General features: G+C 43.7%; 1 protein-coding gene across 1 annotated transcript in view; it reads left to right on the forward strand.

Annotated features, from left to right (window-relative positions):
- Positions 1 to 23,256, forward strand: part of phlpp1 (PH domain and leucine rich repeat protein phosphatase 1) — a 45,422-nt gene that overhangs the window by 19,519 nt on the left and 2,647 nt on the right. Inside the window, exons 2-16 of the mRNA XM_079347705.1 lie at positions 8,325 to 8,521; positions 9,805 to 9,930; positions 10,767 to 10,915; positions 15,271 to 15,417; positions 16,396 to 16,623; positions 18,293 to 18,495; positions 18,822 to 18,882; positions 19,386 to 19,481; positions 20,112 to 20,267; positions 20,531 to 20,731; positions 21,139 to 21,301; positions 21,412 to 21,542; positions 22,000 to 22,110; positions 22,616 to 22,810; positions 22,912 to 23,140. Of these exons, the coding sequence (XP_079203831.1) occupies positions 8,325 to 8,521; positions 9,805 to 9,930; positions 10,767 to 10,915; positions 15,271 to 15,417; positions 16,396 to 16,623; positions 18,293 to 18,495; positions 18,822 to 18,882; positions 19,386 to 19,481; positions 20,112 to 20,267; positions 20,531 to 20,731; positions 21,139 to 21,301; positions 21,412 to 21,542; positions 22,000 to 22,110; positions 22,616 to 22,810; positions 22,912 to 23,140 (2,393 nt within the window). The remainder of the gene's footprint in view (positions 1 to 8,324; positions 8,522 to 9,804; positions 9,931 to 10,766; positions 10,916 to 15,270; positions 15,418 to 16,395; positions 16,624 to 18,292; positions 18,496 to 18,821; positions 18,883 to 19,385; positions 19,482 to 20,111; positions 20,268 to 20,530; positions 20,732 to 21,138; positions 21,302 to 21,411; positions 21,543 to 21,999; positions 22,111 to 22,615; positions 22,811 to 22,911; positions 23,141 to 23,256) is intronic.

The following is a 23,256-nucleotide window of genomic DNA, read 5'->3' on the forward strand; positions in this document are numbered from 1 at the left end:
TCTGTGCTAACATGTTGATGCTCAGGCTGGTAAACATTAACATGCTTATATTTGCTTATTAGCCATGTGGAACATTTGGAGTTATTAATAATCCTAAAGGGTGGTGTGGAGACACACCAAGGAGACCTTCGCCCATCGGTCCGTCGGTGAGCGGTTGTCACCCTAGTTTTTGCGGTGTGTCCAGCAATGCCCTCCCCGTCTTCCCCAGTTGGCCTTTCTTGGCCGATTCCACATGTTGAATCGGTTTCGGCAGTCGCAGGCGCGGTTGGGGGTAGGAGTCTCTCTGATTGGCTGTTCAGCTAAGTGAAACAGGACAGCCAGTGAACGGGAAGAAAAACAGGAGCGCCTCCTCTGTTCTTGTTCTACGAATAAAAAACCAGGAGCTGACAACGCCAGCGCCATTTTCAACTTTTTATCCAACATTATTCACATTTGTGCTGATTTTACGAGTGGTTATTTATCGGCGTTCTTTCTCGTCCTATCCCGGTTTCACCTTTTTGAAATGACAATCAGAGACGACTGCCACCTGCTGGCATGGAGAGTTATTGCCTCTCATGCATACTCGGAACGTACGTGGTAGTTAGCCGTCAGCTGTAGCCTTTGCGGTGTGTTCGAGTGCAACTTTTTTTGGCCGAGACAAAAGGCGCTCGTTTTTTGCATTCTGCTTGGTTTGTGTCAGGTACTTTTTGCCAAATTGTCAGTCCAGTGTCGCAACCATTGAAGCCAACGATCCAATGACGCAGCACTGGTCTAACAGTCCGTCCTTGTTTGGTTGTTTTGACTTTTATAACTTTGACTTTTGACCTCAGGAACAGAATAGGTTTACCGACGAAGTATCCAAGCGTAATTTACATGACTCTTTTTATCACAGCAGCCCATCCAGCGAGTACAGCAGCTTCCACGAGCAGGCTTCGCTTCCTTATGTAACGGTCTTTGACCTAACATCCAACGTTTCTCCACAGCAAGACAGGTACTGTATATATATATGTACCATAGGTTTAGTCCATGTTTGTATCAAAGTAAAGAACACGTTCACACACTTCAACCGAGCTAATGGGGCTCCACTGCGATAAGGCATGAGCATCTCAATTATTTCCACTGCAAACGCGCACCTCATCATCTTATCACTTTTACACAAAGGACAGCTTGACACATTTCACACATCAACACCTCCGCAGCCCCAGAGGGGGGGAGACACCCCTCCCTTTTCTATCTCTGTGGACCGTTTTGTGCTGGGAACATCTGGGAACCTTTAGCGGGGATGTTTGTAGCATTAAGAAGCTTCTAATTAAGCGTCACTCGTTTGCAGAATCTGTGAAACTGTGACGTCTAAATGGCCCCTTCCCCAAACTCCGTGTGGAGTTTTTTTTTTTTTTCCTGCCTCATATTCACAGCTCAACACGTGCGCGGTTGTGATAGGAGAGGGAGGTAGAGTGGATTCTAGACGCAGGACGCGGAGCACTGAGGTGTGCTGCCTCTCACCCGCTGTGACCTTTGACACCTTCTGGCAAAACTTGCCAGGTGCTGCCTGAGAGGACAGCGCGCTTAAAACTTCCTGTCACTTTGGATCTGAGGGAATGACCTGAAATCATCCGCAGATGAATCGGCTGCCACGAGGTGGAGAGTGGCAGCGGGGGGGGGGAAAAGGGGGGGGGGGGGTTTTGAGCGATTCGGGGTGAAGAGGCAAAGTGGATCCGATGTGGGGAGGCGCCATCCTTCCCCTCGCCTGCAAACACACATCTTTATGTGGATGCATTTCGACGTTGTCGTGCGTATGGAGGACACTGACAGTGCAGCTATTTGTGTCTCGGAGTAACATCTGGCATCTCTCTGTCTTAACTAATCTATTTCTAGATCTCTTCTCCACCGACTTACCTCAACGCTTGTCTTCACTTTTAAACCTTGTATCTTCAAACATATTACTCTATGATAGCCTGCTCCCCCCCCCAACAGTTCTTTAATCAGATGCTTCTGTGCAGATACATTTAAAATGAAGCAAAAACAACAGATACCAAAGACCCCAGTATCAGCTTAGAAGCATTTATAAGTCCTGCAGACTTGCCCATCCGAAGCCTCACATCTGTCACGTCCTATAGAAGGGGCAGGCGATCAACTTACGCATGCTTGTGCTCCACTGTGACTTATGTGGGTCGTGGATGCCCTACGGTACGGCGTGCCCGGTCCTGTAGCGGAGGTGTGCTGATGTCAGATTGCATTCAGCAGGGCAGCATGATTAACCGGCCTTGTTATTACTGGGAAGAGCCAGAAGAAAGAAGTGTGGATGTCATCTGTTAAATAGGAGGAGGAGGATGATGGGAGGTCAGCCTCGGGTGCTGCTGATCACTAACAATGATAGATGACAGGGGCGGCGGGGCAAGCTGGATGCAGCTCAGCATCTTCAAATTGGAAGTGTTTTCTCAGAATTCTTACAATGACATGAAGCAAACAGGAGTCGCCTGCAAAAAAAAACTTCACCACACATACCGTCTCGATATTTGGAGATGTTTTATTGAGGATGCACCACAGACAGCAGCGGTTACAAATCTGCATGAATATTGTGGGCGTACTATTTGTTTCACAGGCTAAAAACTGAAATACACAATACCCCCTGCTGTTTAAAATAGATTGTCAAACAGTTCTTTTATATATATATATATATATATATGCAAATTGTAACAGCTCATCATTAAGAAGCATGGATCTTGGTAGCATTCGTAATAGTTTGTCTTTGCAGGCTTATGCATGACATTTCCCTGCAGTCAGACGTGCTGCATTCAACAGCATGTTTCAGTTTGTAGCACCCCTGTGAAGTGAGTCTATCATAACTGCACATGTCCTTTTATCATAAAGTCAAATCTGGACACTTATTTACCTGATTAACAAACTGCGTTGTACTGTTTACTCGCAGTTAATTATTGTTAAGTAATGTTTACACATGTGTTGTTTTTATGTTTCAGTGTGTCACACAACAGGGAGAGCACACACAGTTGTCAAGTGATTTGAATAATTTATTGAAAACTAAAGCGAAACATCCTAATCAAAGTAAAGACCAGTGGGGATTGTGATGGGGGAAGTGTGCAGCGTTGTGGAGGCTTAACAAAGACCGCGAGCCGCAGTAAGTGTTGACGAGGGACCTCAAATGAAATGGCTCCGCCCCCTTTTTCTACCTGAAGCGCAACCTGAGCTGTGAGAGACACAAAGGCAACAGGACAGAGCGCTGACACAGGGGTCAGGGGGTCGACACTTGAGTCAAAGACGAGTTTAGACTCAAGTGAAAGGCGACAACAAAGTCTATTGTGGCGTAGTGAGTCCTGCTCTGTGAAGCAACGACGTATGCTGGAACGCCTCAGAGACACTCAGGAGATGATAGAGAAACAAAGTGATTGGCGTTCGATCAAAAGCAAAGGTCAGTTATGTTCAGAAGCCTTCTTGACACCTTTGATAAGATGGAGTTCGAGGCTTGCACCAGTCCGATGTTCATCGCGGGCTTTCACTTTTAAGATGATGCGTTTTTGACAAAGCTCTGCCCGTGTTGACGTTTGGGTCACAGAATGTGTCACCGAATAAGTGTCTGCAGCATTAGTTGTAAGCATTGCGAGTGAAATGCTTTGTGAATTGACGTGTGTGTGTGTGTGTGTGTGTGTGTGTAGGCCTGTGTGTTTGGGTGCGCACAAATGGCAATTGGAGCTTCATGTGAAGCGGAAACACTTTTTTTCTGAGCTCGGGGAAAAAAGGAAGGAAGCCATCTCCAGTAACCATCACAAACACCCACACACACCCACACACCCACACACACACACACACACACACACACACTGTAGTACTCCTGCTCCTACACACAGAAGGTCCAAGAATAGACTTCTGCACAAGAACACACCCACCTTGCAGTGCCTGTCTATTATTTTTAAATTCACATCACCCTCAGATGATGGGATGACCACCATGACTAACACCAGCGTTGCTCGAAATATTTCTGGTGTAGGCTGCCTGTGGAATATTTTGGGAATAGAGCAACTTGTCTCTTGTAATTTCCTCGCTGCAGTGGCTTGTCACTGAGAGATCCTGCTCCCCCCCCCCCTCCCTGTAAACAGGAAGCTCAGGTGGGAGTCCCACCCATCTCCCCCTGCTTCCTCCAATACGCATTCCTACGGCCAGACTGAAACATTAGCCTCCATGCCGTCATCCCACGTCCGTGCGCCATGGGTTGTAAGCGGCAGCATCCACACAGGAGAGACACTTCTCTAAACTTCTCTCGCCGCTGAAGCAGCCCACTCAGTCTGTCTGTATTGTTCTCGCTCTGCCGAGTCGCTCGCTGTTTTTGGTCTATCAACATTCAATGGGGGGCAATTAGATGGATGCGCATATGGAGATGGTTAATCACTGTCACTGTGTCTGTGTGTGTGTGTGTGTGTGTGTGTGTGTGTGTGTGTGCGTGCGTGTGTGTGTAGATGTCAGCAAGGCGAGGAGTAGGAGGATTGTGTGTGTGTGTGTGTGTGTGTGTGTGTGTTTGTGCATATGCTCGTGTGGGAAGGAGCACATTCCAACAAAGGACTAAAAATACTAGGAATATGCCCATGTGACATATTGAGGCTAAAAGCTTGTGAATAATTTGTTCCCCCTCCCAGTAAGACACTGGGAGAGACTAACCCTCATCCAGGAATCCCCTGAACCTGTTTTTCCTTCATATATCATTTTTTGTTCTGAGTTGTTTTGTTTTTTTTGTTTTTTTGGTAAACTAATACTCCACCTAGAACACATGAAGAAGAAGCTTTAACCTTCAAGGAAATCTAAATGCAAACAAGATGTTATCACTTATTTTATTTAGAAACTTAAAGGCTGCTTTGAGAGCTCTTTTAAAATGACAATTTAAACTCCACCGACAGCTTCTGTATCTCATCTTCCTTATCTTCCCTCCTCGGCTGTGTTTCCTCTTAACCTGATCTTAAGTCTGAGCTCACGTTGAGCTCTCATTCGTTATCCTATGCTCTTTGTTTTACCAACCTACCTTTCATCACTCGCTGTGTGGGGAAACACTCCCATGATGAGAAACTGTAAAAATGAGACGTACTGTTTTTTTTTAAATACAAACCTCATAAGGCAGCGTACTCCTCTTTCTTCTTCACGTCTTTCCTAAAATAAAACATTCATCCTTTTGCTGCCAGCCAGCCTCCACGCACAAGGTTACACATTGTCACAACGACACAGTCATTTAATAGCAGCTCATGTGGAGTGGATGTGAATGATGACCCTTTAAAGAGAGATGAAACCCGCGACAGTGTTTACTCCTCTCTCTCTCTCTCCACTTGTTTTCAGAGTGCAATTAAATCAAAGTGTAGATCTACAGTGTGTGCATAGTCTTCATTCATTCATTTATACTTTTGTTTAGAGGTGCTGTAAAAATTGATTTTATGTAAAAATTTGAGAATTGACTCCTCAGGTTAAAAATCAGTCCATAACTTTTTCTTTCTTTTTTTTTATCTTTTTTTGGGGGGCTAATCACTCACTCCCTACCAAGTGCTAATGTCTTTAACTCGGTTAAATGCCAAGTAGAGCAGCAAGAAATCCAGCCAGTCTCACAGACTGACTGCAGCTGATCCTGAAGAACTCATTCATAGACTTTGAATCCATGGATCAATGAATCCTGAATCATTTTGAAGCGGAAAAAAAAACGATCCTGAACCCGATCGTGACCCCAAGAATCGAAACGCAGTCGAATCGTGAGACACCCAAAAAGTCCTCGACTTGTATTAGAAAAATGCGATTTCAGCAAAATCCCAAACCTTTTGGAATAATTTAAGAACATAACGTGTAACGTAACAGTTTCCTTTCATGTGCTGATGGCTCATTAAAACATATTTATCCTTATTAATCCCTAATGTAGGATTGCCAGCTTTTGATTGCTGCTGCTGTGGAGTCGAGGCGCGCTGCCAGAGAGAGAAATGAATCAAGAGAGATGTGCTTACGTGACACTCAATATCTGTTCCATTATATCCTTCAGAGCTTTAAAGCTTTGTGCACTGCGAGCTCCATTTGATATTGTTGGACCAAATTAAAGTTGCCATTGCCTTGAGGCAGATCTATTAATAGTCCTCGTGCCTAAATGCACATTACATTCATGAAACGCCTTCTTGTGTTTCAGAAGTCTGGACACAAGTGGATGTTACATTTCATTGTTATTTTGCAAGTCTGATTTCTATTGACTACCTTTTCATGTGGAATACATGTGAAGTGTGTGGTCACACGCTTCTTATTTATGTTGCTGGATAGGTGGAACTTGTTCAACTCAGTCACTCTACCTTTTCAAAAAAAGATCCAAGGAGCAAGATGGCTTCTGCGTCCTTTCATGCACATCTGCCCAGAGGTTGCTGCTCCTCTCAGCGTGCTGCGTCGTCTCTTCTGCTGAGTACACGCAGACACTTTTTTTTTTTTTTTTGTAGTCAAACATGACTCATGATCAACACTGAACAAAAGTGTGTTATGTTACACACTTAACGTTTGGTCAAAGCAAATGTCCTCTTGCAGACTATTCTATTGATTCTGCCGTGAACATAAGATTAGCCCGCAGCTCAAAGGAAAGGTCAGCGCTCAGTGGCTGTGCAGATTTGTATTTTTTTTTTTTTTTTTTTTTTGAATGTTATGATTGCCTCTTTTATGTATAACTCTATATATCAGTGTTTATGTTAGTTGCAGTCTGGAGAGAGACTTTTAAATGCATTGTTATGACCTCAGGGTTCACCTTACATAAGCAGACCTCAGCTTCGAACGTTTGAAAACTCTGCTGAGTGTGATGGGTGAGAGAAGTATACGCAGCGGAGCACTCGGCTGTGTGCGACTTACAGTCGGCATGTGAAACGCCTGAATTATTTAAAGCCACGGGAGCATTTGCTCGTTTCGCACTTGCTCAACCCATACTCAACTCTTTCCTCCTCTGTTTAACTGCCCTCCCTGTCCCTGCTGTTTAAGTCTGGAGGCAACTGAAACAACGTGTGAAAAGACACGCTGCAAGACGGAGGTGGAGAGGTCACGGTAGGCCACAATATGAGAGACTTTTTTCGGAGGCCATCTGCCCGCTTGGAAAGGGAAACTTCTTCTCCACCGTCGTGAATCGAGCAGAATATCTAAAAACACAACCGTAGATGGGATGGAGAAACCGAAAGCTACACAGCCGGACAGGTAGTTGGAACTGAAGGGGGGGAGGGGAGGAGGTTTTTGCGGAGGTGTATGTAGACGGAAAGCAGGTGGCTGTTTAGACAGAACGATAAGGCAGCCTGGCTGACACAACGCCTGATAAAGCAGCCTGACTGTCAGGTTTGGCAGGCTGGTGGGTGAAGCGAAGGGAAACAGGCAGTGGAGGAGAGCTACACAGATGGGTAAAACTGAAAAAAAAAAAAAAGGGTAGCTCAGAAACGATGGCGGGTGCACCTGATATTAAAATAACGTCCTCCATTAATACATAGCTGCAGTAAATCCACATCCAGACTGTTGAGTTTAATGTGCACAAGTAGGACGAGAGTGGCTAACAAGACGCTAATTGTCTTTAAATGATGCTGCTAACCTTGTGTCACGATGGTTTTGTGTTGACAGCACTTCTGCCAACCACTGTGGCTACAGTTCTTCTTCTGTTGCATTATTCAGATGCTGGCTTAGAGATCCGTTTTAAACTTACATTTTGAACACAGAAGCAGCTGTCCACACTAATATATCCTAACATAAGTAGTGTAGAGAAATGTCTCCCCCCCCCCATTAACAAAGTGTCTAACGAGCCCATAAATTGAGCACCACCGCTAACTCAAAATAACCTAGCAATAGACCTCGACCTCTATTCAATGCATCCCACCTTTTCTTCTGCAGACATACAGTACATGGTTCCCTCATGATGCACCAGAATGACACAGCCCCTCTGATGTAGTCATTTGTTCAACTGTAGTAAATGCACTGTAATGAACTTAATTAACATATTCCTGTCCCTCGGATAGGATACAGTTGTCATAATTATCCTAACATTAGCTAAAGGTTCGGATTCATCCAACACAGCATCCTCCTGTGGCCTCATCAGCATGCCAGCTTGGTTGCTTTAGAAGTAGAACATAAAAAAATAAAAAAAAGTATCACACCCTCTGAACATCAGCATGCTCGAGCTGTCATCGTTCTTCTGCTGAGATTAGCATTAAAGTACAGTCTGGCAAGAGCTTTCAGCCTTCATCATCACCCTCATTCTTTCCTCAAACGCTACCAAATAATTGAAGAGACCTGTATTGAGGTCAAAGCTTCTGTGCTAACTAGATACAATCTCTCTCTCTCTTTTTTTTTTTTTGTTGCTCCAGGGAAGCCCCAAAGCATCGAGAGCTCAGAGCGGGTCCAGCTGTCAGGGACGTACAACGTCCGGAAAGGGAAGCTCCAGCTACCGGTCAACCGCTGGACCAGACGGCAGGTCATCCTCTGCGGCACCTGCCTCATCGTCTCCTCCGTCAAGGAGAGTCAGACCGGGAAGATGCACATCCTGCCGCTCATTGGAGGAAAGGTACGTGTGACACGCAGCTCTCGCGCGATCTCATTCTGTTCTCTCCCTCCTCTTTACTGTAACGTCGTTATGTAATGAATGCTTGGGATCATAAACTCATAACATGACCTGATTAAGTCCCTTTTATTTCCCTCTGTAAATGCAGCTGCAGTGAAGTTTGTCCTTTACGACATTTCACCCTCAACGTCTGTTTGTTTGTCCTTCAATGAGACATCCAGTAATGATATGCTATGTTATATTAGCCCAAAGTCAAAGAGATGTTTTTCTTTTCTGAGATCAAATGTTTGTAGTAATCTGCAGGGATTGTTTTTGTCCATTTTGAGCTCACAGTTAAGAGTGGCTTTAATGCTAAAAAAATACGACCTTTGTCCTTTTACTACTTTATGGAACTTTATTCCTGCAAGGCCACCCCCGGCACAGAGGACGCTCCGTGTACCCTGACCACACCCACTTTATAAACATTTCACACACACAGCACTTGACCTCTAGTCAGCCATTCGTGCACACGCTGCTTCTGCATCTGTCTGTGTCAGGCGAGTTTGTGTGCGTGCATGCGTGTTAGACATGGAGTCATACACCATAACTACTCAGCCATTCATTCACAGAGAACATGTGCTGGAGTGTGTGTGTGTGTGTGTGTGACTCTGATTGTCTTCCTGCACACTTCTTCTGGCACGACACACACGTGTTTATGATCATGCAAGCGTTATGTATTTTCACAAGTCATTAAACGTTTTTGTTCTTGAAGAGGAAGCGCTTCGAAACACATTTATTGTCCTTTGATTAAAATGTAGTTTCCAACAGAATCAAAACCATTGACACATATTTCAGCTCTTACTTTACTTAAGCATGGAGGTAATCGTTTATATTCATTTGGTGGTCAAAAGATGTTAGTATTCCAGACGGTGTTATCTCCCCTGTGTGTTTCTTTTTTTTAATATATTTTATTTTCATTTTCTAAGATTTTGGAACAAGAAAACCTACAAATTTACACATTTCTTATTAATCAACCCACCCCATCCCACCTTCCCACACACACTGACAATTCCAACAATAAGACGTAGCAACAACAACAAAAAAAGAAACACATGGAAAACCACTTATACAGACAAGAAATAATAACATAGATAATAATAATAATGTAAAAAAAATAATAATACTAGCACTTACAATAGCAATAAATAAATAAGAAATAAAACATAAATAAATTTAAAAAAAATCACAACAAAATGAGTTCAATTCCTTTCTCTTCCTTTTCCCCGTGTGTGTGTGTCTTGATGCAGGTGGAGGAGGTGAAGAAGCACAATCACTGCCTGGCTTTTAGCTCGGCGGGGCCTCAGAGTCAAACCTACTACGTCAGCTTTGACAGCTTCACGGAGCACCTGCGCTGGCACAGACACGCTGCCAAGGTACGACTGTGCGCACGCGAGTTACAGAAAGAGAAGGAGAGCACAAGCATATGCTCTCGTGTGTTACTTACGGGTCAGCTGAATTGTATTTCAGAACATGCCTGGCTGCAAACTAAAGTATGAAAATATGGCACTTTGCCCACCGCTGCCTGTATGAACGGAGTGGATTGAAAACGGCACATATTTCACTGTGGTCCACTCTGTAGTGTTTAACCATGTGAGTGTCTCTGGGTGCACTCACTAATATAAACACCACTCATGGCTCCCTCTCTCCATTTTCTCTCATTTGAACTCAAGTAGGCCATAGCCAGAAAACCTCTTTTCTAAATATTAACAAGGACATGCATGTCACCCGCACCCAGAGGGCCACTCAGAATAGAAGCCTGGATAGAAGCCGCACGTGCGGCAGTGACGCCTGCTGAGGCCTCCAGCTAACTCCGCTCTGAAAAGCTTGAGTGTCAATTCCCCCCCCCCCCCTTTTGAAGACAGGGCGGACGTAAATGCTGTCATTTTGTTTTAGATGCCAGCTTGTATGTGTCTGCAAAAAATTTGACGAGCAAGTCATCGCAGGTTTATCGGCTATTACTTCCCTGCAGTTAACTCTATTACACAATGATGTAACGTGAGAGGTTAGGTCGCTAACCTGTAGGACTTTCCCTCGACTACTCCCTAATCCTAAGAAGATTGGCCACCGAATGACATTTGACCAGCTACCGTCAGGCGACACACACTCGCAGTAAACCAGTGCAGTCATGTGCAGGAGGGATAATCCTGTTTAACTCCACGTTTCTCTTTCTACCTGTATCCTTTCTGCGCCTCTTTTTTCTCCTGCTTAGATGGTGTCCCAGAGAATCAACTCTGTCGACCTGTCCTGCTGCAGCCTGGAGCAACTTCCTCCCAACCTCTTCTACAGCCAGGACCTCACCCACCTCAACCTCAAACACAACTTCCTGCCTGCAGACCAGCGGCTGCAACAGCTGCAGAGGTACAATGGCGCTGCAAATCTACCGTAAACACACCTGGGGATGAACTGTAAAAGAAGGGGGAGGAAGAAGTGATAGGTTATAAAGGAGTGGACGGGCTTGAAGTTGAAGAGGCAATGAGACCATTCAGGACAGTTTGAATGTGCTCGTTCAGGCAAGATGAGACTTGAGGGGTTTTTTGTAGTTTTTTTTTTTAGCAAAGCTTAGCATAATTCGGTCACAACAGGAGCCGTTGTACAGGGAGGGGAGAGACGAGACACTGACACAGTGAGGCTTCACCAGACACAGCAGGTCATGGCTGGCTGCTTTGGACAGCTTTAGATTTTGCCGGCAATTTGCAAGCAATCGACCTGAGCTGACTAGGACCGGGGCCATTGGCACGCAGGGACCGTAGAGGCTAGCCAGGGCTGTGCTGTACCAGGCCAGGCCAAACGAGCCCAGAGCCCAGAAGGTTAGATGCGTCTGTAGGGAAGCTTTTAATGTGCCTGGCCTCCCTCACTCTCTCTCTCTGTGGGCACCATCTGCTGCGTGCTTATCATTCTCCCAGATTAAAGCCCACAGCCAAGACGTATGTCTCTCTCTGTGTGTGTGTGTGTGTGTGTGTGTGTGTGTGTGTGTGTGTGTGTGTGTGTGTGTGTGTGTGTGTGTGTGTGTGTGTGTGTGTGTGTGTGTGTGTGTGTGTGTGTGTGTGTGTGTGTGTGTGTGTGTGTGTGTGTGTGTGTGTGTGTGTCTGTGGACGTGGGTGTGCATTCACATGTGTTTGCATTCTTATAAAGGGAATGCATGTGCATGCCAGTTAAGTATTTTCTGACCTTTCTATTGCTTGAAGATTTTTGACCTGATATAAGTTCACAAATTGTGTACATTTGATACTTGACTATGTGCTAGCAATGTCTGAAGTATAGCGTGTGTGTGTTCTGTGAGAGAGGGAGAGAGTGTTGCCTGCTTGTGTGCTGCAGAGAAAGTGGCTGCAGGCTACAGATTTAGGGTCAGCGCATACCAAGTGCTGATACAGTATGGCAGTCCTCTTTTCTTTTCTTTTTTTAAGATGACTGCACTTCCTGTGTGTGTGTGTGTGTGTGTGTGTGTGTGTGTGTGTGTGTGTGTGTGTGTGTGTGTGTGTGTGTGTGTGTGTGTGTGTGTGTGTGTGTGTGTGTGTGTGTGTGTGCTGAGCATGTAAAACCTTGCATGTTTTGTGTACCTTTCTGAAGGAAACGAGTAGGAGGTTAGGATCTCGTCTTGCTTTGTCACAAGATAATTTCTGAAAAGAAACAATAACAATGCAATGGGAAATACCTTGTGTGAGATCTGAGTGAATGATGCACAGCTCCCCTGCTGGTCAAGCGAGATAACATCCATTTAGCTCTGCCAAACCAAAGTAGGCTCATCCGCATTTGACCCAGCATGAGAGAAAAAGAGGTCAGTAATGAGAAAGAGAGGAATAGTTAGATGAAAATAGAGGCGATTTGACAAAAAACGTAAAGCACAGATATTTGAGTACTCGCTTTGCCCCTGAGAGGCTGATTTAATAGATCTGTAGTATAGGACAATATTCCATGTGCAGCCTCAGTGAATGTGGCTGTTTTGATGCATTTTGGTGTGGACAGTTGTTTTAAAGTCTGTTTTTGTTTCTGTCTAAACACTGGCATTCTCTGACATCTAATGTGGGGTCAGGGTGCTTTGTATTTTTCCAAGAGGATTGGAATGTGAACCTGCCACATGCTTCTCTCTCTCTCTCTCTATCTATCTCCCCCCCTCTCTCTCTCTCTCTCTCTCTCTCTCTCTCTCTCTCTCTCTCTCTCTCTCTCTCTCTTCGGCCAAATACTAACTGGTGGGTGATTTGCCAATCAGATATGCATAATCAGTTGTCCGGGATACTAGCTCTATCCTCTGGCATGGGACTTTCTACCCAGCATGCATCTCTCTTGTAAGACAGAGGTCGCTGATCACAGTGTGGGGATAACTAATGTTTGTGCATATGATTGAACCTTTGGCCCCTTTAATTACATATTTATGACAGCTTAGCAGTTTGCACATTACGAAGGACATTAAAGTATAATGGATAGAAAGGTGAGGGTGGAAACGTTGACAGAATTGTGTCAGAAACTCTAAATATGACATGAAGGGGGGTATATAAGGCCAAGAGAAAAGGATCAAGTCGCATTAGCCTAATTGAGATTTTATTTTTTTATTTTTTTGGTCACTTCAGTGCAACAGCAGAGGCTTAAAATGTAATATAGACATGATGTCCCCTTATAAAGTGAAAACTTGAGCAAGCATTTACTTATTTACATATTCAGCAAACACAAAGCAACTACACAATGATTTATTTAGAGTAATGTCTGTTCACCTCATGAGTGCTCTTTGGTGTTTGGGCTAGAAGCTCACAGTGGGTTTATCAGAAAATGTTATGAGTTCATAAAACCAAGATATTACAATAAAGAATGGGCTGAAAGGCTCAATAACACCAAGGAAGGACAAAAACAACATTTATAAACAATTTAAATCGACATTAGAACATTATTTTTGCACAACATTAGCATAGTATCAGCTTGTGAATCAGGGTCGACTTGGGGTTCAGTTTATGTATTTGATTTACATAAGGCTTTTTTACACCACAGTATTTTTATGAGGGAAATGAAACATGAAATGTGTTGGTCCACATCACTATCATGGAGTTGCTAGCATCATTAGCATTTTTTTACTTTTGTTAACTTGCCTTCCTCTGTTCAGCATAAGTATGCATTTTTAAAGTAGTTAGATACAATTTAGAGATACAAATGATTTATTCAATACTTTACTACTAAACTAAGTAACATAGTAATGAGTGTTTTTACTCTTTATTCAAAATAATAGGAACTAGAATTAAGTTACTTATCAAACATGTGTATAATGTTATGATCTGGTGGGTCACAGACGGACACACAAGAAGAGCTAGGGCGACGACCGCAAACCAATGGTCCAACTAGAACCGACAGCCGACAATCTCCTTGGTGTGTCAGGGCCTGAAGGGTGCTTCAGTACCCCTAAAAAGGGTCTAAAATCGCCTATGGGGGGAATGTGTTAGCAATCAGCTGACTCATCCAGAGGAACACAGGGCAGCATTCACTTTCATTTTCAGTCTTTGGTTAGTCCACATAAACCTTCCAAGTCCAATAAAAAAGTTTGTTTTTTGTTTTGGTTTCTTTTGTATTTTGAGCTTGATAAAATCTCCATTATGTTCATTGTAGTCGCTATCCTTGTCAATTGTACTGTATGTCGTTGACATTTAGCACAGATATCATGAGCCAAAGAGGCTTTCAATATAAAGGGATAAATACAAGAGTAATACATTATCTTTGGTACAGATTTTTAGTTGTCTTTTTTGGTTGTTATAATTGAACGGTTTTAAAATACTCAACAGCAACAGTATAAAAGAGGGTGTATGGATGTAAGTCTGAGAGGGGAATGACAGGACAGTGTGACACAGAGCAGCAGAGCCTCTGAGGAGGGGGGAATGAGCGTTACTCAGCAGATTGCAGAGGTTGATTTAATGGTTTGCTTGGAATGACATTTTCCCACACACACACACCTCCCCCCTCCCCCAACACACACTCACACACTGCCTGCTTGTCTGCCTGAGGGAGTCACCCTCAGTTGGATTTACTTAGCCATCCTAATCAATAGACCTGACGTGTCGAATGCCTTTTTATTCATCACTATGACACACTGTGTGCGTGTTTGAGAAATGTGCGTGTGTACGTACATAAAGAGGAAAATCTAGCTGTGCCATTTAAAGCAGCTGCATTCCTGCCTGCTGTGCTATTATGGCACAAAGCCCATCTGCAGTTTGCCATATCTGCATTCTTTGTGCATGTGATAGGTGATAGAAGGTTGCGTGTGTGTCTGTATGTGAGTAGATGGATAAATAAAGACAGAGCGAGTCCTTTACCCAGCCTGTTGCCGTGGCTCCCTCCCCCCCGAGGGGCTAACCCCTCTGAAGGTCACTGGTCTGCCATAGGACACCTTGCCAAATGCCATCGGTCACTGTTGTTTGAATGAATAACAGAGACGTCAATGCTGCACTTGTTTACTCAACAATCACATGTGTAGGTTTAGTCCTAGTCTTAAGGCAGGCTTTGTTTCGAGCTTGTTGGAACTAACTGCATGTTTTTCACATAAACAAATTCTCTGTACGCTATACCGTGCTACATCGCCTGCAAATACATTCATTAATATATGTATGAATATCTTCAGCCCTTTTTGAAATATTCATGTTGACAAGATACAACATCTCCAATCACAGGTCTCCAATCACACTCTTTTCTCTTCATCTTTAGCTCACTCCTCATTAATTCTGTCCTTTCTCTAATTGCAGATTTTCTCGTCTACGGAGCCTCAACCTGTCCAACAACCACCTCGGTCAGTTCCCCATGGCCATCTGCGACATCCCCACACTGACGGAGGTCAACCTCAGCTGTAACTACTTGGCCTCTGTCCCCATCTCCGTGGGAGCCATGGCCAAGTAAGTAAAAGGACACAGACAAGTTGTTGAGGAAACCGACCAGATGTTGGCTTTCACGACCAACGAAATGAATCCTAAAAAAAAAACATCTTAATGACGCCGACTTCAAAGTTCAGACATGTGTTCACACTAATCTACTTTCTATCCTTTTACGCAGCTGTTGAAAATCTAATTGTGTGTGTGTATTCTTTGTCAAGGTTAGCCTGTTAATAAGCAGAGAGTCACTGTTCGTATTTTAGTGCACATGTAATACAACAATTCTCTTTGGAACTGTTTTACAGTCTTTCAGACTTTATAAGGAACAACATAATGACTATTTCAAAATAAAAGATTTTTGAGGGTTTAGAGGTTATTGGGTTTACCCCACAGCTCAAATCACAGATTTAATTTTATTTTCTAGGCCAACATTTCAACAGGTGTTACCAGCCAGAAAACATTTTTTTCCTCATGGGGATCTCAAAGCTTTTTTTTTTTTCGTTTTGTTTTTTTGTTTGTTTAGCTCCAGGATCAGCACCCTTACCCATGGAAAGCCAAGTCTTTAAAGGAGTGTCATAATCATGTGAATTTATGTGACATTTATTTAAGTAAGGGTTTAAAACCTTGTTATTCACGTATTATTTCACCCAAGTCAGCCTGCCATTATAATGGGATTCTGTAGCGGGGTCAGAGCTGACATATGGGTTGTGCATGTGCTCCAGATCTAATTTGAAACTGAACATACAGGTATGCAGCTCCGAACAGAGCTAGATGAAAATGTAATCTGCAGGAATGATCTGGTATGCCTGTAAATTCCTCAAGTGTCCAATAGGGCATGTATACTGCTACTGCCATCTTCTGGACGACAAGTGAAGTGAATAGGATCAAGTGGCATCATGTCATTGATCCTGAGCCAGACTCTTTGTTGACATAAAGAAAGGTCTCTTTTTAGATGCTCACCTGCCTATCACCTCTTCCCTTAATCTGCTTTCTTTCTCTCAGTTTGCAGACGTTCCTGTTAGACGGCAACAGTCTAGATGAGCTGCCCAATGAGCTGGGGACCCTTCAGAGGTTGAGTTACTTGGGCCTTTCCTTCAACCAGTTCAGCCACGTTCCGCAGGTGCTGGAGCAGCTGACCTCTATGGAGAAGCTGTGCATGGCCGGAAACAACTTAGAAACCCTCACGCTGCAGAATTTCCGACTGCTCCGAGTCAAACACATCGATCTAAGGTACGACAGTGACTGCACGATCTTAACGAGCCAGTCATGATCAGAGGATTATAGTACAGGTTATGTTAACAAGAACTAGCATCACTTAAAGTCCTGAGTCATGCTTATCCGAAGGAATACACTCCCCGACACACGTCATGCCCCTAATGATAGAAACGAAAACACAAAGAGAAATCCGAAACACGAGCAGACAGGAGAGCACGGAGTGAGGAAATCATTTGCCTGTCGTGGCTCCATCAGCTGTCTAACCAGCGTTTGCTGAAGCACAGAGCTGCAATGACTTGCACTATTTCTCCAGTTAATACTTCACTCCTTCTGACTTTGGCAAGGTCAGTCAATACATTTTCCAAGCCTCTCACCTGTTTGAGCAAAGATCACTGTGATGTTCTTGTTCTTTTGTCACAGTGAAACTTGTTTCTGGTCATTGATTTGAAGGAAATGTTTTCAATAATTAGCTGACACAAATAAACATTCTGCTGAGTTAGGCTTATCAATACATTAACCATTTGCTCTAGATAATGAAAATGCTTAAGAAAAACTGTCGATCATATTAGATAAAGACTCAATTCTAATGTTTTCAAATCTACTGATGCACAAAATACAAACCTATTTGTCATCTCAACGGTCGCTGGAGATTTTCTTTATTCAAAGTTCGTCTTTTTTTTTTTTCTATTTGAAAGATTTATATTTTGGCCATTTTTTGTCTGTATCAGTAAAATACTGTAGGACAGTGGATAGAGTTAGAAATCAGAGAGAGAGAGAGTTGTTTTAACAATCCAACAATAAAGTAGTTATATTGGATTAATTGCTTCGGTAACTTATTTTCTACAATTAAAAACACTTCCAGCTTCCTAAATGTGAAAAAATCTGCCTTTTTTTTCTCTTATTTTCTAGGTTTTGTTTTTTTCCAACTTTTAAGAAGACTTTAGATATGTAAATAAAAACTATTGTTAAATACTTGTCATCTGAATCTAGCTAATGAGCTTTTATTGATTTTATTAGAAAAGTATGTGCAAACAAACTAAAATATGTCAAATAATATGAAATAATACAATATTGTTTTGAGCTTATGCCAAAACGTTTTACCCTGCTTCTATTATGCTACTACAATACCTCATTTAACTACCTGCACTTCAGGGCGGCTCCTTAACGTCACACGGCCCCATTAACAGAGGCTATAGTCCTCCAGGCAGCGGCCATTGGTCCAAAAAACCAACCTCAACTTTGTGCTACATTTCATTCCTCACTCTCTCCTCCCAACATTTCCTGTCTCTCTTCAGCAGTCCCGTCTGATAAAGGCTAAATGGCCCAGAAAATATCTTTCGTATGTTCTAACAGCATTTTGTCAGAAGCCCCTCACTCATGACAAACAAGCACCCATGTGACTGGAAGCTTTACTTTCTGCATGATATGGTAAAGGAAGATTTATAATAATTAAATATTCTGAAATCATCAATCCGTAGTTTACACAAAAGTCCCTTTGAAGTGCAACAGATTCACAGCTCACTTTTCCATGGATGTCGTGCACAATGCAGCGAGAAGGTGCACAGTATATCAGCCCTCACCTGAGGCGTGTTCCCTGCTTTGCAAGAAAGGCCACAGCCTGTGCAGTTCAACCTTATCCAATTGGAGCTGAACCTTAGCCTCTTCCCTGCTCCCCCCCTGTCAGGTTGAATAAGATCTCCAGCATGGTGCCAGATGAGCCTGACCTGCTGCGGCACGTGACCCAGCTGGATGTGAGGGATAACAGGCTGACGGAGCTGGACGCCTCAGTATTCCCCAGGCTGGAGGTGCTGCATTGCGAGAGGAACCACATCACCAGCCTCAAGGCCAAGGGTTGCTTGCTCAAAGGCATCTACGCCTCCAACAACGGTGGGTGTGGTTATAAAAAAAAAAAAAGGCAGATTCCTTTCTGTCACATAACAACACCTCACTAAACCTGACATCACTCATTTCTTTTCCTGTAATCCTTCATTTTCTTCAAAGCCCCCCCCCCCCCCCCCCCCCCCCCCCCTCTCCTTGAATTAATTTTTCTCATCAGTGCCGCCGTCTGATCGTCTCTTCAATCATACCTCTTTAACTTGTCATCTCACCCCACACCCACTCCAAACGCTTCCCTCCATTTCCCTCTACCTGCGTTTGTAATAGAGTGCGTCTGTCCTTGCTGTAGGTTAATGTGTTTGGATTTCTTTCTGCAGAGATACAACAACTCGATGTCACTCCTGTGCCCTCCAATCTCAGCTACATGGACATCTCAAGGTGAGCGAATTCCACACAAGTGCAACACACACACACACACACACACACACACATGCATACATACACACACAGACAAAAAAGAAACACTTCTGTAATTAAAAAAACGTCAGACAATTCCTGAACACTTCACCCTTAATCATTAATGTAAATGAAAAATCATGCTACTGTTGCTAGCTAACTATTTGCGTTAGCATGAAAGACAGAAGTTCTTGAACTCTTATTAAAAAATTAGTTTGCTTTCCAATCTTTGTGTCCTATTTTCAAACACAGCATGGGTGAGATTTTAACTTGTTAACCTGGAATATTGCAACAACAACAACAACAAAAAAGGAGCCACATTTCAAGCACAACTTAAGTTGCTCCCTCACACTTTTTTTTTTAGAGCAGGACTTTTGGGAATACAAAAACATCCCGGTGCATTTTTTTTTTCCTTTCACGTTAGGTATCTCGCTTTACAAACTGCACACTATTTATCATCATCATGCTCCTCTCCGCACCTGTAGGAACCACATGGAGTCCATTCCGGACTGGCTGTGTGAAGCAAAGAAACTAGAAGTTCTGGACATGAGCCACAACCTCATCACTGAGCTCCCAGCGCGGTGAGTCTCCCTGTGGATGTGTCCCGAAGTCTGTAAATGGACTACAGTGCTGCATTATTCTCCCTGCCCTTTGCCGGCCAGTCGTCTATCCCCCATAGAGCCTCATAAATCACACAGATAGCCTACAACCCCTGCAGCCTTCGTCCATTCTCTTACTCTTTATATAGCCTGTTGGAAGGTCAGCTCAGATGCTGCTTCCACCTCCTCTGTCTCACACCTGCTCAACCATCTCTCCCTCTCTCTTTTTATTTCTCTTTTCTGTTCCCCTTCAATGTGTGCAGATGCATTTTTTTTGTACCCAATAAGTGTCAGGATGATGAATTCCAGCTATTGGCTCCACTAGAGGCGCTGCTATTTTCTGCTTTTACGTTCTCATTTTTGCCATTCCATCCCAGTGTGTCCCTCACTTTTTTTTGTCAGCTGCTACAGTTTTCTACCTTCTCTTGTATGGAAGAATCTAAACTGCTTGCCAACGGTGTCTCTATTTACCAATACCTCTCTCTCTCTCTCTCTCTCTCTCTCTCTCTCTCATTGATTGTCCTATACATGCCTGTTTATCCAGATCATTTAGCGTCTATCCTTGTTCTTTCATTTCTGACTCATTCATCTGTGCTTCTCTTTGTGCTGCAGGTTGTTATGCAGCAACAGTCTGAGGAAGCTGAGTGCAGGACACAACCAGCTGCAGAAGCTGCCTGAAAGAGTAGAGCGCCCTCTGCTGGAGGTTTTGGACATACAACACAATCAACTGGTGGAGCTTCCCTGCAACCTGTTCCTCAAATCTGACAGGTAGGATAAATCACCAGCTGGAGCTGATTGTGATTGAGTTTGTCAGTGCTGCTGGGAAAATGTATATGAAGATAGAGAACAGAACCTATGAAGAGGATTTAGACTGAGGACAAGATTTTAAGGGTTAGGGTGTTAGGGAGGGAAAAAAGATTGTAGAGAGTATGGGTGACATTGGAGTCAGAAAATCAGAAATCCATGCAGCTATTTGTTTTATTGTTTTTCTCTTTTCAAGAGTAATAACTCTTTTTTTTTTTAACTTTCAGTTTACGTTGTGTAAATGCATCAGCTAATAAACTGGAGCACCTGCCACCATCCAGCCTATCAGAGGAGAGTCACAGCATCCTGCAGGAGCTCTACCTGACCAATAACCGGCTCACAGATAAGTGTGTTCCCATGCTCACGGGCCACACACACCTCCGGGTTTTGCACATGGCCTACAACCATCTCCAGACGTTCCCGGCCAGGTAAGATTTTCTTTAAACTCCTGAGTGTTATCTACTCTTCTCTCTCTGCTGTGTTTCAAATCAGGACTGAGTTTATAATTACTTTCAGCATTGGTTCATTTGATTATCTATTAATTGTTTGTTTTTTCCTTCAGCTAAGAACAAAGCTGTTTTAGAAATTTTAACATGTTAACATTCTTACAGAGTGTGCAATCTGCTAACAATTTACTGGTTGCTGTTTGGGCTTTTTATTGAAGCCAGCAGATCAGTAATTTATCTGTACATTTATAAATGAACCCAGAATAGATTAAATGTAGAAGCTTATTATGAAGTTTCCCTTTGTAAAGAATGTGGCCAGTTTCCCTCGATAAGTTGTTGATATTTGCGGGTAATCTATAAATCATCCAATCCTCACCTTCATTGCTCAGTAAAATGGCCAAGCTGGAGGAACTGGAGGAGGTGGACCTGAGTGGAAACATGCTGAAGACTGTGCCCACCACCATCATGAATTGCCGGCGAATGCACACACTCATCGCCCACTCCAACTCCATCGAGGTCTTTCCTGAGGTCATGCAGCTGATGGAGATGAAAGTAAGACAGTAGTAGCACATCTCTCTGCATATCTATTTACCGTTCAGGTCTGTACATTGTGTGTGTGTGTGTGTGTGTTTGTGCTCACATCTCTTCCTCTCTGCTCTCAGTGTGTGGACCTGAGCTGTAACGAGCTGAGTGAGATCACTTTACCAGAGAACCTGCCTCCCAAGCTTCAAGAGCTGGATCTGACAGGGAACCCTCGACTCAATCTGGACCACAAGACCCTTGAACAACTCAAGTATGTTCATGTTGCTTTGTCATCGTATTTCTATGGTATCAGTGTTTTTAATGTACAGTGTAACTCTGCTATATGAGACTATAAACTGCATTTTGAGGGCCACTCTTTTTCCCAACAACACATTTCCTCTACCTGTCTGTATTTCATTTTATTTTAATGAATTTAACAGGGAGAACCTAAATGAGATTAAGATCGAGTCTCAAGAGTGTCAGCAAGATATTACAGACATATAACACAAAGCTTGAATTATTAATAAAAAGACTGTTTATTGCAAATTTGCGGTTTTTTGCTTTTCTCTTGTAACTGAATTCCATGTTAACCCAGTAACTCTGTTATGTTCACACCACCTTTCCAAAGAGAAACTAGAGCCCAGAGTAGGAAGCTTTCATTACAGCAGATCTTTATGCTTCTTTGTAAAACAGTGATTTTCACTATTTCTTGTTTGTTGTTTTTCCAGTAATATTCGCTGCTTCCGTATCGATCCGCCTCCAACCTTCTCCAATGAGGCATCTGGTGGGCCTGCTGTGTGGAGTCATGGTTACACAGAGGCCTCGGGCGTCAAAAACAAGTGAGTTCAATTCAGTCTGGGGGGGGGGGAACACCCACCACCCACCACCCACCACCCACCACCCACCACCACCACACCAGTACAGTGAGGCCTCTCTAATTCAAACCTCTCGAGGTTTCACATTGTTAAAGCCAGATGACTCAGATGAAGGAAACGTTGAAGTGGTGCTTATTGAAAACATGAATCATGTATAGTCACATGCCAAAACATCTCTGTGTGAGCCGAATTGGCTGTTCCACACACGAGCGTGCATGCAAGAGAACAGATTGCTCACATCGTTTCCATGTGACGTTCACTCGGCGAGTCCGCTTTTGAAGACGCTGAAGCTGCTGCGCGCTCGAGTGAATCACAGAAGGCATTCTCTTCATGCTTCTGAGTGTGTGGAGTAGTATGATCAATATGAGAATAGAAGAACGACATGTCTTTAAAGGTCTCTCAGAGGGTGTTTATTTTTTTCTTTCTAACAGAGCAATGGCCGTACGTCCTCTTTTGTGTTTCTTTGCAGACTGTGTGTCGCAGCTCTCTCAGTCAACAGTTTCTGCGGGAGCCGTGAGGCTCTGTACGGCGTGTTTGACGGGGAGAGGAACGTCGAAGTGCCCTATCTGTTGCAGTGCACGATGAATGACGTGCTGGCTGAAGAGATCCACAAGACCAAGAGCGAGGAGGACTACATGACCAACACCTTCCTCGTCATGCAAAGGTAGGACACAGGCAAATTATATCGGCCTCCTGCACATACGATACATTTCACAGTGAATCGATTAAGACTAAAAGCCTACTACTCCTCCTTCGCTACCGTAGAAAACTGGGAACTGCCGGGCAGAAACTGGGTGGCTCCGCTGCCCTGTGTCACATTCGCCATGACCCCACCGACCCGGCAGGCTGCTTCACCCTTACAGCTGCCAACGTGGGCAAGTGCCAGGCCATCCTGTGCCGCGACGGGAAGCCTTTATCGCTGTCACTGCTGCATAATGTGGGGATCGAGGAGGAATACTGCAGGATCAGGCAGCACAGGGCTATCATCACCGAGGTAAGGATCCTTCATCCGTCCTTTATCGCTGAGGTGATGCATTCATTAAAAACAACAAGGTGATGTAACTGGAACATAAGATGTCAACTGCATGAGCCTTGTTTTTACGGTTTTTT

The sequence above is a fragment of the Symphodus melops genome (genome assembly GCF_947650265.1).
Source record: "Symphodus melops genome assembly, chromosome: 7".
In the NCBI taxonomy this organism is placed as follows: domain Eukaryota; kingdom Metazoa; phylum Chordata; class Actinopteri; order Labriformes; family Labridae; genus Symphodus; species Symphodus melops.